Source organism: Lissotriton helveticus, chromosome 3_1 (assembly GCF_964261635.1).
Source record: "Lissotriton helveticus chromosome 3_1, aLisHel1.1, whole genome shotgun sequence".
In the NCBI taxonomy this organism is placed as follows: Eukaryota; Metazoa; Chordata; class Amphibia; order Caudata; family Salamandridae; genus Lissotriton; species Lissotriton helveticus.
In genome coordinates, this window is record NC_136061.1 from 782,639,835 (window position 1) to 782,654,802 (window position 14,968).

The window sequence follows — 14,968 nt, forward strand, 5'->3', positions numbered from 1 at the left end:
ACAGACAAATGATTGCTCTCCAGCAGGATCAATAATCTCCAGCGTTAAGTGGGCATTTTGTATTGTGGTATTTTTGTCCTGCACCAGCCATGATAATGATAAAAACTGTTTAAATGAGGCGCACACAAAGTATGTATCCTGCTGGGCCTGTGCAGATTTAAAGAAAAGAAATAGTAACACATTCTCTTACCTACTACTCCTTTAGTCAAACTTTGTGACAGCCTCATGGGATAAGCAGCTGCAGTGGTTAGGAAAGGCGAATGGGAATAAACAAACTTATTTTTCCTGAGCTGCATAGAAAAAGAAATATCCACACAGCAGAACAGAAGGCAAAGAGTATCGTTGTCAAAGAAAGGATTTGTCGCCTTTGCCATGTGGAGATGAAGGGGTGAAAAAATAAACAAAGCCTTGTTAACATGTAAATGGTCTTCTAAAGACCTGTGAAGTACTCGGGTGCGGCTGCGATAATCTCAAAGGCTGTCTGTCTGTGCGCGCGCCCAGGAAGCTGTCTCAGCCCGCACGCACAGACAGACAGCCTTTGAAATGATCGCAGTCGCACGAATTACTTCACAGGTCTTTAATAGACCATTTACATGTTAAGGAGGCTTTGTTTCTTTTTTCACCCCTTCATCTCCACATGGCGCCTGCCCTCAGGCCCTCACTGCGAGGGCCAAGGCATCTGTTTGGGTGGGCCAGGCTCATGTTTGGGTGGGCCTGGCCTACCCGGCCCACCCGCTAGAACCGGGCCTGCTCTCCTCCCACTCTCTATCAAAGAGCTCAGCCTCTTTTCCCTTTGGCTGAGCATTTTTACTCTATTTCCAGTATTTTGGTAAATGCTTTAGAGCGGCTATGTTGACTGATAGCGTAAGTTCAAACTGTCCACCCTTTATGTTATTAACCCTTTATGTTACCAAGAATAACACAGATTTCAATTAATACGTTTATTAAGTCGCATACTCATTATTATTATACCAGCTGTCACAATGTTTTTCGTCTTCGAACGTGTACTTTAATGTTCAACATTGATGCGGTTTCGGTTTTATTTTCAGTGACAAAATTTCAAAGCAAAAATTCTGAAGTTAAAAAAATATATAGTAATACGTATGTTTGTGACCACGGTCCTTGGAAAAAGCGGAATGCTTTAAAACGCCTTAAGTGTTGATTTCCAAAAATAGATTAAGATTCGACATAGTTTGTGCTACATTGCAGTTGTGGTTAAAGTATATCCAATTGTGACTGTTTAAAATATGAGCATGAAGAATCAGCAAATGGTATATAAATCTCTTTATTGGATTGTGAAATAGTCGATACAAATTAAAATGTATACAGAGGGCAGAAAAATGGAGCAGCAAAAGTTGTCTGTAACTTGATCTGGTTCGGGGGAGAGCTATAAATTATCTGCTGGGACGCGCTCCTTTCTTCTACCGTTCGACAGGATACTGAAGAATGACGAATGTCCAATAAGCCACAAGCATCAGGTGTATTTAAAAAGAGTTGATACAAGGGAACTGCTTCATACGCATGATTTCTTCTGGGACAGATTGATTTTATCTCCAAGACTGAGAGCCATTCCCTGCGAGCAAAACAAGAAAAACAGCCCATTAGAGACCTCAATAAAGCCAATCAAAGCCACTAAACATTTTGACTGCTGCAATGCTCTCTTTGAAAGTAAGTGAGCAAACAGTGCGCAAGCAAACGCATTTAATTTGGGTCGCAGAAAAAAAGATACCGATGCCAATATGTTTAACAAATAAACCACCTTTCAAATAAAAACAAGTATGTTTTATTAAAGCTTTTACATTTGCTGCTCCCTTTATAGAGTAGTAGTCAAGAGCTTTTTTGAAGATGGCTGACTTGAGCAGCAGGCTGAGAACGAACTGTGCAATGGGAAAGCAGTTGAAAGGAGCACAGAATAAAGAAAGATGTAGGTTGGATTTCAAGGGTTCTTTGGGAAGTGCCGTTTCAACAGTTTCTTGTAGGAAGAGCTAGAGCTGGCCTCCCAGCTGTGCAATGGGAGAGGTGGCATTCTGATCCTGTCTGCATGGAAAAGAACATTTCAGAATGGACGAATTTTAACCCCTTCGCAGCTGGGGGATTCCCCCGCTGTGCTGGGGGTGGGGGGGGGGGGGCGCGTACAGTGCCCCCATGCTCATGACGAGGTCAGCTCGTCATGAGCAAAGGTGCTCCGGTGCTCATGACGAGCTGAGCTCGTCATGACTGCGCCCGTTCCAATGGAACGTTCAGCACAGGAGGGGAATCAGCCCAGCGTGCGAGCGTTCCATGGTACGGGCGCGGTCATGACCCGGAGCGCCGTCGCTCATGACGAGCTGAGCTCGGCATGAGCATTCAAGAGGTTAACATGTTGGTATATTAATCTCTAGGACAACCTCTCCTGATTTTTCCAAGTACCAGAGAGAGTGGAGCAGGCATCGGCACATTACGATGGGTGTGATGTTAGCCTACTATATAAGGGGACTAAGGAACAACTCCACCAGAAAAGTACGGGGGTCTGAGTGCACTGCCCTGGAACCATCTGTGCCTGTTCCAAAGACACCTTTGGGGGAGCGGATTAATTGTGCAAAAGCTATAATAACCACACCCTTCTCTTCTACAGAAGCTGGGTTGCAGTCAACAGATGGTATGCACATTAAAGATAACGGAAAAGATGTTCGAAAAGCTCTGGAATGATTTAATAATTTTTATGCTGAATTTTTCTCACCTGCAATGTTCTACCAGAACTAACGTTTTGTGTCACTTTTCCTTTTTGGCTGTGCTGTGTGCAGCTTCCTTTTATTGCAGGGGTGGTTTTGTTCGTCAAACTTACACTTAGATTTTGGCTAATTATTTTTTTTCTTTAGGTCTCTGGCAAAGTTTTATTTTGCACCAAAGTCCTACATTAGGCTTTCTGGTTATGCTGATGATCTGGCTTATGTTGCCAAGGTACATCATTTAAAATAAAATAGAAATATAAAATAGGAGTCACTTAAGCCTGTTGTAAGCGTCTAACCAGAAATACTTGTATCATCCCAGTGGCCTGAACCAGGATTGCAACTTATTTTCATATGTTCAGAGCTCCGTGTTGATCCAGAAATCCCACAATTAACTAAAGCACTAGTTCACGAACACATACTTTATGGCATATATGCGTAGCCGGCCTGTGATACAAAGTGTATCTAATGAGCTTCCTAGCTCGGGTTCTCCTTTCCTCATTCTTTGTTTAGGGCAGGATTATCTTTGGACAATATGGTCAACGTAGTCCATACCAAACATTTTTTAGCCCGAGATTCCCCAAAAGAAGGGTGGTTCCACATGGATTTGCCATGGTAAAGGAGGTTTTTTTAACAGCCTCCCTTTCAAAATAAAGTCTGACAGGGAAAGCCTCTCCGAGGGGACCCTACTCTTCTTCCAAATGTCCTTACTAGAGGTACTGTCCCTCAGCACACTTTCCTCTAGGTTTCAGACTGTTGCTTGTCATTTCTCTGGGGGTTCCGACTTCAACAGCTTCCACAATTCACACTTATACAACTTATGATCAGGATGCAGACAATACATATATTTCTCAAGCATGTCTATGATGGCTACTTTCGGTGGGTACCTTAAAAAAAATCCTAAGGTGTGTCGACCTCATGTTTATCTAGGAAAATGTTTACAAATAACCATTGTTGTATAAACAATGTCAAAAATAGCAGTTAAGGACTAATAAAATCGGATGTCCCAGAAAAACTGTGGCCAAAAAAACGAAGAAAAAGAAACAAAATTCAACTTGACTGAAACACATAATATACCCATCACGTGACCTGATATTTGGGTATCTGTGGGAGAATAATTTAGATATTTAATGATCAGACTTTGCCATTACTCATGTTGATGCTCTTTTATGCTAAGGATAGATGAGCAATTTGTTGGGGCATGGAATACAAGATACAGGACGAATCAAGAGTAAGAGGCAGGAAAATACTTTAGGTGAAATAATTCTTGCGTCAAAGTACCACTCTTTATTTTCCACAGTTTTCATTGGCACACTCGTATGTGGTTTCTCAGTTTTGTTTCCTACCACTCACTTAAGATACAAAATATTAATTCTCAACTACTGTCGCAGATCAATACAGTACCTCATGTAAAATACAGATCTTTTGAAGACACTACTCGAAAAGTGTGTTATGCAGCCAAAATAGATGTACATTACCTGACTCTTTGCACGAATTCTTATGTGCCCCGTAACAGGTGCATCTGGTCCAAGATGAATGGGCTTCTCAATGCTAACATTTGCAAGCGCATCCTCTCCAAATATGGAACGAGCATAGAGATTGGCAGCCATAAAACCACAGTAACCAGAAAGTGCCTACAAAGAAATAAATACATTTGTGAAAAACTCCCAATAAAATACTTCTTCAAAGTAACCAACCGTTAAGATTTTACATACAGCACACTTGCATGTCTACTACAGCTACACACATTGTTCGAGGTTCTTTTCCCAAAGACAAATAAGAGCAGCTGGTGGTTATTCTTAATTATTCAGACTATCTAGTCTGGTTTCAGTCAGTGGGTTCTATCGAGGGGGTAAACTAGTCTTTATGATGCTAGACGTGCTCCAGGTTACCAAGAAATATCAGTCTATGAACATTTGTATGGCTTTACAACTTCACCTAGGCTACCTTTTCCAACTCCACCACGGAACCTTGGACCGCTGACTTTCTAACCAATATGTGAAACTAATGGTTCTTCCTTTATCACTCCATCTGCATGCCTTTACATTACTCCTAATTTCCGAATCATTGCAGGTTTACCATTCACTTGGCTATTTTTCTCTTAACTATTAGCTTATACACTTACGTCCACTTCTTTATTTTTCTTTTTGACACTCTGTGTAGGTTGGGCAACTAAGTAACTTATTACTTAGTAAATGTAAATTCAACATATGTTTTTTACTATCATACAGCTTTGAAAGTCACCTTAGTGATGAAACAAGTGTTAGCTATTGTCTGCAAACCATATAAATATATGTCACTAAACAGCATCAATCGATTGGAGTGCCGGGGTATATTTCCTTAAGTATGTTGAAGTCCGAGGGCATTGTTCGTTGTGTACTCACACTCAAGGTAGTGGGGTGTGTCATTGCCCTAAGTGTCAACACAATTTATTACAGTTAATTTTTACTTCCCTAGTGGTACTATCTGCCCACCAAATGTGTTCGTATTACGAGGTGCAACTTTTTCTTCCACCACTTTTTCTTTGTTTGATGGAACAAGGTGCCTGAAACTGGAGTATGTCTACATATGGTACGTATAGTGCAAACATAGATAAAAGGCAATGGAGCGCTGTATAGGGTCAAATACAAGCATAAAATTAACAAGTGATAGGAGAGGTAGCTGGGTTGGGAGGATTAATTCACTGTTCTGCATTGTATTGTTCTTTAAAGAGTCCTGCCTTGCAGTGTTTTTTAAAGAAATTAGTTTTCAGCTCTTTTCTGAATTGGAGCCATGTTGGACCAGTCCTCATGGATATGGGGATGTTCAACCTTCTATGTACCTAGATGTAAAAAGGCTTGTTGCTTTCTTTTATAAACTTAGTCTGCAGTCTGATGGTGTCATTGCTGCATGTGTCCCAAGTACCTCCAGAGATTTTGAACTTATCAGCAAGATAAGCAGGTGTGCTGGTTATGCGGACTTTGTAAATGATGCAGCTGATGTTGAAGATGGATGGTGCAGGCAAGCAAGGGGAACCAACAGAGTTGCATCAAGATACAGGTGATGCAATCATATCTCTTCAGGCCCTAGATATGACGTGCTGTGGCATGTAGGATGTGTAAGTGTGAGGGCTTGAAAAGCAGTTTTAGAGTCAATTTCTGGAGATATAAAAGTGTTTTTTAGGTCGAGCCTTAGCCAGCGCGCATGCACGTCTTCTTGTGTTTACTAGTTGTGGGTCTGACTCCTCCCACACATGGGATTGGCTTTTGCATGTGTCTTTCAATAATGAAAGCACGCAAATCGGCTAAAGGCGGGCGCATGTCCCACCTCTTTTTTAATGTTCACTCCCACAGCGTTTTTCTCTCGGGAGTGAGCAGCAGCGTGCAGGGTGGTAGCTGCATTCCTCATGGGTCAGGTTACACACAACGTGCTTTTGCTTGTATTATGGGTGAGTTTGGGCTCGTGCTGACTCCCAGGCTAAGATTCTTGTTTAGAGTGAGTTCGCCAGTAAACAGGAAGTCCAGTGTGCCAATTATTGTTGGAGCTGCTTGAGGGATTCTTCGAGGTCTCTCCTGTTGCTGTACCTTAGTCTGAATTAATACCATGTCACTGCAGTGCTGCCTATAAATTATCTATTGCGGAAACATTTTATAGTGGCGCACGGGGAGCAGAGCACACGCTCTAAATAGGCCACACACAGAGTGGTGCCAGGCTATGGTTTTCGATAAAAGGTAACATTTACCTTACATCAGGCGCCCGGTTTCATGTTTTTCTTTTATGGGTATGGTAGGATGCCGCGTTGCCTTGCACGGCGCCCGTTTTCACGTTTTTTTATTTATGGGTGTTGTCCGACACCGCGTTGCCTTGCACAGCGCCCGTTTTCATGTTTTTTTATTTTAAATATCTGCTTTCTAATCCCTCACCTCCTGTTGTCTTGTTAAAGTTCTTCCTGCCCCCCTTCCCATTGTCTATGCCGTCTTTACTCTCGCCCCCCCTCTTGTTGTCTCCTTCCCCCCTCCCGTTGTCCATGCCATCTTTACTCCCCCAACTCCTGTTTACTTCAGAAAGTACAAGAAAAGGGTCCAGGCACCATGCACTTACCTTATTCCCCTATAAGTTATCCTTTTTACCTTAAGATCTGGTAAACTGGTAGACTCAATCACCACTAAGTTCAAGGGTAATTTTATTTTGCTTGGAGTTTCATTTTAAGGCACAGGCTTACCATTGTGATCTGAGCAAATACCCATACTCTGGATCTCACCCACACACAGGGATGCTTAGGAGTCCAGCACGCTCGGCTCTAAAGCAGCCGATTTTAACACTTCCCACTCACCAAGCACCCTTGCTGCCTCTGCTAAAATTGTGTGTGACCGATTAAGCAGCAGATGTGACAAAACACTTAAAAGGTCCCAAAGGTGAGACCTATTGGCTATGCCAATGCATGTTTGTAAGAGTGCGATGCTACCAGGCAGTCTGATTTTTGACAATGTATTTGTCAAGGTTGGTGTCCATGGTAAACCTAAGTGGGTTGGCATTTGATACACACAGTGACCAAGTGTACAATGCTCCTTGCAAACCTCCTTCTTCCCTCACTTCCAAAGTGCTTCATGAGGAGGTAGAAACGAGACATACAACATTTCTCAAAAAACTAAAAAGCTAATTAGGCAGGATTTGCAGTAAAATGAAACATAGCCAAGTGGCCCAAAATTCAGATGGCTTATTACCATGAAACATTCCTGTGTTCGTTTGATGCTCTGTGAAAGGACACACTCCGACCACCCTGTGTCCTACAACATCATCATGGTTGACCTCTTGGTCAACAGAATGGAGCAGGATATAATAATTCAACTGGTGAAATAAAAATAAATTTGTCTACCTTCTCTAACCAACTCTTTTAATATGGGAAGGGTTGATTTGGATGTGGGTGATCAAGAAACTATCCCCCTACACTCACTCCTAACGCACCTCCAACAACCATAAGCAGTCTGGTAGATGGGGGAGAAAGAAGGCTAAAACATACAATCTTGGCAGAGATGTATTGCTGGTATGCCACATAGTGGAGAAGTGGAGTGTACTAGGAAGGGAGTAAAAAGGTTTAATTGTCAGCTGGACATAAACAAATGGCCACTGGGAAGGAATTAGGAAGTTTCTTTAGATTGGATTTATTCTTTGTACACTTTCCTGGCATTTTTCACTACCGTGCCATGTCATAGCATTAAGTTGTGTGGTTTCAAGCAGTTAATGTGATTGCAGTCGTGACAGGAAAGCCAAAGTGGCAACTTGCAGAATTCAGAGATAACAAGTGTGGCTGCTCTTACCGGCAGAAGGTACACGGACAGCAGCTTTCTAGCAAAACCTGGCAAACCTAGAGACCTTTACGTGCTGTCACACGGGGGTGAGTAAATAAAAACTCTTATTTACAAACCACTCCTCGTAATATTTAAGTCAGCTGGCCACCACCTAACATTAGTGTTTTTGTCTCCATTTTACCCTTGTGCTCCTAGGCCATTATGAAAGTTATTATGATAGACATTTCCTCCACCTCATTGAGGAATCCTATATATACTTAAAGGCCATAATCTGATGCGAACATTAGATTTATATCATTTACAGTTGGTGATAATCACAAAGCAAATAACTTTAAAAAAATAATTATTTGTTAAAACATTTAAAAATACAATATGAATGATACTTTGATTCCACACAAAGAAATAACATGGTGCTCAAAAAGATTAACTAAAGATTACTGCACAGTACAGCAGACACAATAGAAATTGTTATAAACAAATATTTATGTATTATACCATTACTCTTCCTAATGTTTTGAGAAAATACATTGACTGAGTCTATATTGAAAATATTATGTATTCCAGCATAATATATCAGTAAGAAAACATGCTAATCACAAGTATGGAGAAACAAAAAAATATAAGCAATTTATACATGAATAACATTGATCCTAAAAGCGCATAAAATAATTAACGTTGCGTTTTACGTGGTCAAAACACCGAGGTTTACCAATTTACAAACCTCAAAAGAAAAAAACGCCTAGTTAATATGAATTTTCATTAATGACCTACCACAGCCATACATATGCCAGCCTTTACCAAAAAGTCCAACAATTAGTAACTGTGCTGACAGATGTCCAGAAAAGAGACCTTGCTATAGCAGTAGTCGCAGCCTTAGCTCTGGTGGAATGCACCTGCAAATTATCAAGGGGGGGGTACGGGGGGTATTTTAGGCAAGAGTATTATCGTAAAGTAAAAGATAGGTCCAACATATTTTAATTAACATACTCATACAACATGCATGTCAAGACATTAAAACTTAGGAAAACATTTTTTCCAATAACTGATAACTTGGGTCCTATTTAACAAATCTGCATTACATTTGGCAGACACTGAACACATTCAGCTAAGGTTCAGCATGTGAAATTTGGCATAAACTGGTAGTTGAGCAAGTCACAGAGGAAACGGAGAAGGGATTTTTACGTTTGAAATTCCGCATGTTCATTTTTGTTCACTGCTATTCGAAACACTACTGGATAAATATATACCAAATTGGCAAGAATGAGATCAGAAAATACACTTCTTGTGGTTTAGTTTAAGTCTGTTAAATGGTGTTTGGGGTAAAGAATGAAAAGTACAAAAGCACAAACCTGACTTCCCAACTCAGAGGGAAACCAGATTATTGTAGTTTGATACGCAAACAAAAAGTCATCTGACTAGCACGGCAACAAATGCAATTTCTCAAACCAGGCATTATCATAATGATTCCCAAACTGCAAATTCGAATTCAAAACTTATGCTGTGCAAACATTTTTGGTGGGGCACCTTAAACATAGCTGCAAAATATATATATTTTTAAAGCCAGTAAAATCTTCATTAAAAAAGTTTAGGGATGTTCTGGGTAAGACCACAAACTGTTACTTTTTCCAAAACACACACACACACGTTTTAAATCACTAAAAAGCACGTCATCTGCATCTTACCTTTTCTGGAGTAAGACATTTCATGTTGGTTGACTTCAGTATATGTTGCAAGTATTCGTTCAGATCAATAATGTTTGTGTTGACTGTTACCTTTTGAAAAAAGTAGGACATTTCTATCTGAGTGAACATTTTACATTATCATATCCCACCTCCTCCTATCCAAAATGAAAGATGTAAAAATTTACTGGATGCTGATATTCAAACCATTTTTTTCATAAGACATCTCTGATACAACCTCTACAATGTTTTTCTAAGAAGGTGACTTAATAAACAAAGGTCATAACAAAAGATCCACTTCAAACCATCACTTTTTGATCCGTATAATTCTTTGCAGGGGTGTTTCAACCATTTCCTTAATTATTTCTAAACTTCTAAAATCTTAAGATAATTTAATGGTATTTCTCTTCAGTAATGACACTTGTTTCATCTTGCAAGGGAAGGGTGGTGTGACTGTGGCATGTGGGTTCAAAAAAGTTTGATCCCGGTTTGAAGGTTGGATAGTCATAAATACACAGTTTAATAGAAAACACAACCGGAAGCACTGTGACAGCAAGACCCAGTACACCTTGTTCCTTTTTTTCTTTTAAACACCGTTAGTATCAGCAGCAACTTTACTGTTTCTGAAAAGAACTGAATGGAACAAGGAATCAAGCACATTTTGAAAACTGTGTGTAAAGAGCTTTCCTAAATATTTAATGATGAATTTACCAACAACAACAAAACCTCCATAGCGACCTCTATCCCTGAAACTAAACATTACTTTCAGTTTCCTGGAACATCTGGCAATGAATGACCAGAAGTGGGAAAGTCTTTCAAACATTTACACTTTATGCAATTTGGACATTCCTGCGTCACGGGCAAGCAATACGTATCTCTGTCAGCCGGAGGACTTTCAAGTGGGTTATGTTCAACAAGTGGTGTTTACACGAGACAATTTCAGTGCTTTAGCTGACTTTTTAAATACATTAGTTTACAACTGTAAAACTATAAATGGGTCTTTTTGAAACTTATTATATACATTATAGGGCAAAACAATTGGGGTACACCAAGCAAAATGTGAGGCAAATCTCACTTTTTTGGGTTAGAAATCGATCCATATATATTGATGATAAATATTTATAACAAATATAGCCATATTCTGTGTCCCACAGTTACACATTATTTTTATTTATTTTCTTGCAGGTGTTTCATTAAATGTAGAGTAAAAATTAAGATACCTATTTTTAGTAGAATTTATTACAGCTTGTGATCTATAGACTCACTTTAGAAACTGAGATTAACAAAAACTAAAATCAAAGTATGCTTTGCTTATGACAATCAAAAAGTAAATGTAAATGTAAATGTAAATGTCATGGTACTTATAGAGCGCACTGTCACCAGACGGTCACCTTGCGGTGTCGCCTATGCGGTTTCCTGGCGCTGATACTCATACCGCTGTGGAACCCCTCCTGGCTTTCCCTGTTAAGTGTCCACTCCTGGGCACCCCCAGGGTGAAGCCAGGCATCCTTAGCGCTGTTGGGGCCGGTGTGGAGGCTAAGAAAGCTATTGCCCAGAGTTGCAGCGTGGGGCCCGTGATTAGAATAGGCACCGAGGCGAGAATTAACAGGTCCGAGGAAATTGAGCCCGAGACCCCGCCGAGGCGGTAATCGAACCCTGGTCCCTAGCCAGAACTCTGCATCAGGGTCTGCCGCTCTAACCATTGAGCCACACTCCTCCACATAACCACATAAGTAGGCTCTGATATGCCAATGTAACTGGAAGAAGTTATATTCTTCACAGCTTGCATTATTATAGATGAAACATTTCAAAAAGCCAAACATTCGAAATGGAAAAATTTATTTATACTTGCGCCCAACTTCGAAACAGTAATTTGTTTTAACTGGTCAAGGCTAACAACTTATACACAAAACCCAAGTATACTATTCTGAAAGGTGAATCAGAGAGAAACTGAATCAGAGAGAAACTATCTCAAGCCGTCAGCAGGCTCCTTTGTAAGCATGTGCTTTTAAGAACAATTGGCCACACTCACCGGAAGGTGACATGCTACATCACTGGGCTTTGCTCCTTGCCGGGCCGGCACTGCACTGCGCGGTGGCCATCACGAGAGAGCACCTTACCTGAGATTTTTTTCTTCAAAAATGCCTGATGAGCACAGCTGGACAGAGGGTGACTTATCCAGAAGTTGAGTAGATTGGCAAAAGTGTGAAGCTAACATCAACTATGGACCATATGTATCATTGTGTTTAATGTGATGTCACTGGACAATGTTGATATTAAAACAAAAGTGACTGAGCGATTGGTAAACAATGGTTCCTTTCTCTGTTTGCAATAGAATGTTGGCCACCTCCAGACCTGCTAACGTGCTAGGGTCTACAATTTGAGGTCAACATGTTTCATGCCTTATGTCGTGGAGGAGCGATCTGTTGGCATTCTGTTAGGACCAAATGTCAAATAAATGTGACTTAATCTTCACGCAGAGTGAGGAGCTTAATGTTATTTCAAAACCCCGCAGTGTATAGGTGATAAGGTGTCCACTGAAATGTTACAACCTCTGGGGAGCACTGGCTAACAGAGTGCTCCATGTGAGGTAACCCTCCTCAAAGTCAGGGTAAAATGACCTTTAAGACAGGGAGGACGCCACATCACAGCATGACTTGATGGATCCGACGTGCTTGCAATTTGCACCTACACCCGTCCTCGCTTACTTACAAACTCAAATGCATTGTAATCTAAAATGGATGTCTAAAATGTTAAGAGCTTTTGTTATCTTTGTGAAAGTGTAATCCTTCACTGTGCCAAAGTACACGTCTTGCAGGGACGAGAGATGGGATAATTGTAATAATAATAAAAGAGAGGGAAGAAAAGTACAAAACAAAGTTGTACATCTGTTGCTGCTTGAAATAAAACCTTGACCATTTGCATGAAATGCATTAGTATTGGAAATTGTAACGTCACCAATGGAGTGAATATTAAATTAAATGATGAGAAACAGGTTTATGGAAATTATCAGTAACTGGGTTAATTTGCTGTTTTACCAAATGGTATATTTTAAGACAATATCAGATGTTAAGCAAGCTCTCACTAAACTAAGAGCCAGTTTATCATAAGTCAGCTAAGGCGAAGATTTCATGAAGGCACTGTGACAACAAAAGTGCTACCAATGATAGCCTGTTGAGATTAATTTTAGGTTTTTGCTACAACTTTAACACCTAAAAGGTAGGATTATTCAGCCTTTCAATAACTATCTACAAACTTACAAGTGACTGTGAAGTCTGGTGCCACCCTTGTTAATCATCCTTAATTATCAAATGAAAAGTGATGGTCATCAAAACTGCATCAAGTGACTGCATCTAAAAATCTATCTGATGCACAGTTCATGTTAGATTTATATGTGAACTATACATACATAAATATGGCTCTAGGTCTTGCAGGGAGAGTGAGGCATAATATCATTCTGACGATGCACCATTTTTAAGGCAATTAAGGAGCTTTAAATAAAAACACATACCTTGTTTTCCCATTCAAATTCAGCCCACATCTGGCGGAATTCAGTATCTGTGCAAGAAGCAGGCTGGATATAGTCCATGATGTCAATATGGATATCACTGAGAACAACACAATTTCTGTCACTTGCAGCTCCAGACACATCATAAACTGTAAAGAAATCATACAAAATACATTTAGATTCAAGAACGTATAAAAGTATAGAACAGTATTTTATGGTCAAGTTCTGTTTAAAAGCATGGCCTTTAAATAGTCTAACATTTAAAAAATATTGTCAGCATTTATACCTTTGCAATGCTTACTGCTGTTCATTAGGAATATAAGGAAAGGTTGCATTTTGATCCTCTCCCTTGTTTAGTAATGGTGTAGTACATTTCTAAATTCATCCTAACAAAAGACATCATTGAGAGCTGCATCCTTTAAGCAGCATTTCGAAGATCAGTGAGGGTATTCTTATAATCAGGCTTACATTTTGAGACAACCAATGAGGGCAAATGAAGAAGTTACTTACCTTTGGTAATGTTCTTCCTGGTGGATACTCCAACTAACGATTCCTCGCCTTGAAAAAAATTCCAGGCATAAGACAGAAGCTATTGCTTGAAAATCTCTGAATACAGAGTGCCCCAAAGGTGCACCACATGGCTGCAAGGCAATCTCACACTGTTCCGGGAGTGACACAACAGCACCGAATGTTGGTGCCAAAACCCTGGGTCCTGATATTAGCTTCTGGATTGTTCCATTTCCACGCTCTATGATACAGATTGGCTGAGACATATTTCATGAGACCGAGATCCCGCAAGTCTAACGTGGGATCTTTTTAGAACAAACAGGTATGCACTACACTAAAAGGGAGGGCAGTGAGAAATATGTGGTTAGAAAACGGATCCACCAGGACAAGCATTACCAAAGGTAGGTAAATAGTTATTTTCTTGGATTCAGCTAACCATGTACTCCTTAGCTTTCGAACGGACACCCAACTGGTGAAGGGCCCACAGGACATAGCAAGAAAACAAATGACACTCTTTATGGCAGTCAAGGCAGCAGTGCTTTGTGAACATGTGCACTAATGCCCATGCTGCAGCCTGGCAGATGTCTAACACAGGAACACCCCTCGCTAATGTCATTGTGGCAGTCTTGGCCCCGATGGAATGAGCCCATAGCAAGCAAGAGTTCCCTCTTGGCTATGTCAGAACACATTTTTATACACTGAAAGATCCATCTCGGCAGAATCCTCTTCAGCACTGCCTTATTAGCAGCAGTTAAACGGCGGAAGAGCTGATCATGGACATGATACTCCGTTGAATGTTCAAAATAATAAGCTATAAGCTCTCTCTGAGTCTAGCGAATGAAATCTCCCCCCCCCCCTTTCGAGGGATAAGTTAGAGAAAAACCCCATAGTGTTCGATTGTCCTATGTGAAAGGGCAGTACTACTTTAAGCAGAAAAGTGGCACAAGCCTTCAGCACCAGTTTGTTTGCAAAGGTCCCACTGACTGAGGCATTAGGACATTTACTTTTTTAAGGAAATGCATCATAACATGAAATCTGAAATGAAAAGGCTGATGCTTCATATTGAAAAATAAAACAGGAACAGTCAACATTTAACTTTTAATTGAGACACTGTAAAGCCCTGTTTTGCCGAAAACAAAACAAACAACATCAAAAACGGTTTCCTGTATAAAATCTGAAATATAGACCCTACACTTCTCAAATCTTCCTGTTCAAAACCCATGCATTAAGTACAGGATTATACGGCATGAGGTTTCCCTGAAGGGGAGCAGAAAGGGA

At 40.4% G+C, this 14,968-nt stretch overlaps 1 protein-coding gene across 2 annotated transcripts in view; it reads right to left on the reverse strand.

Moving 5' to 3' along the window:
- Positions 1 to 1,271: 1,271 nt before the first annotated feature.
- COPB1 (coat protein complex I subunit beta 1) overlaps positions 1,272 to 14,968 on the reverse strand; it is a 296,632-nt gene continuing 282,935 nt past the window's right edge. For both annotated transcript variants that reach the window (XM_078681014.1, XM_078681015.1), the window contains exons 19-22: positions 13,187 to 13,332; positions 9,679 to 9,768; positions 4,187 to 4,342; positions 1,272 to 1,573 (exon numbers count right to left, since the gene is read on the reverse strand). In XM_078681014.1, coding sequence (XP_078537140.1) covers positions 1,514 to 1,573; positions 4,187 to 4,342; positions 9,679 to 9,768; positions 13,187 to 13,332 — 452 coding nt within the window. In that variant the 3' untranslated portion in view covers positions 1,272 to 1,513. The remainder of the gene's footprint in view (positions 1,574 to 4,186; positions 4,343 to 9,678; positions 9,769 to 13,186; positions 13,333 to 14,968) is intronic.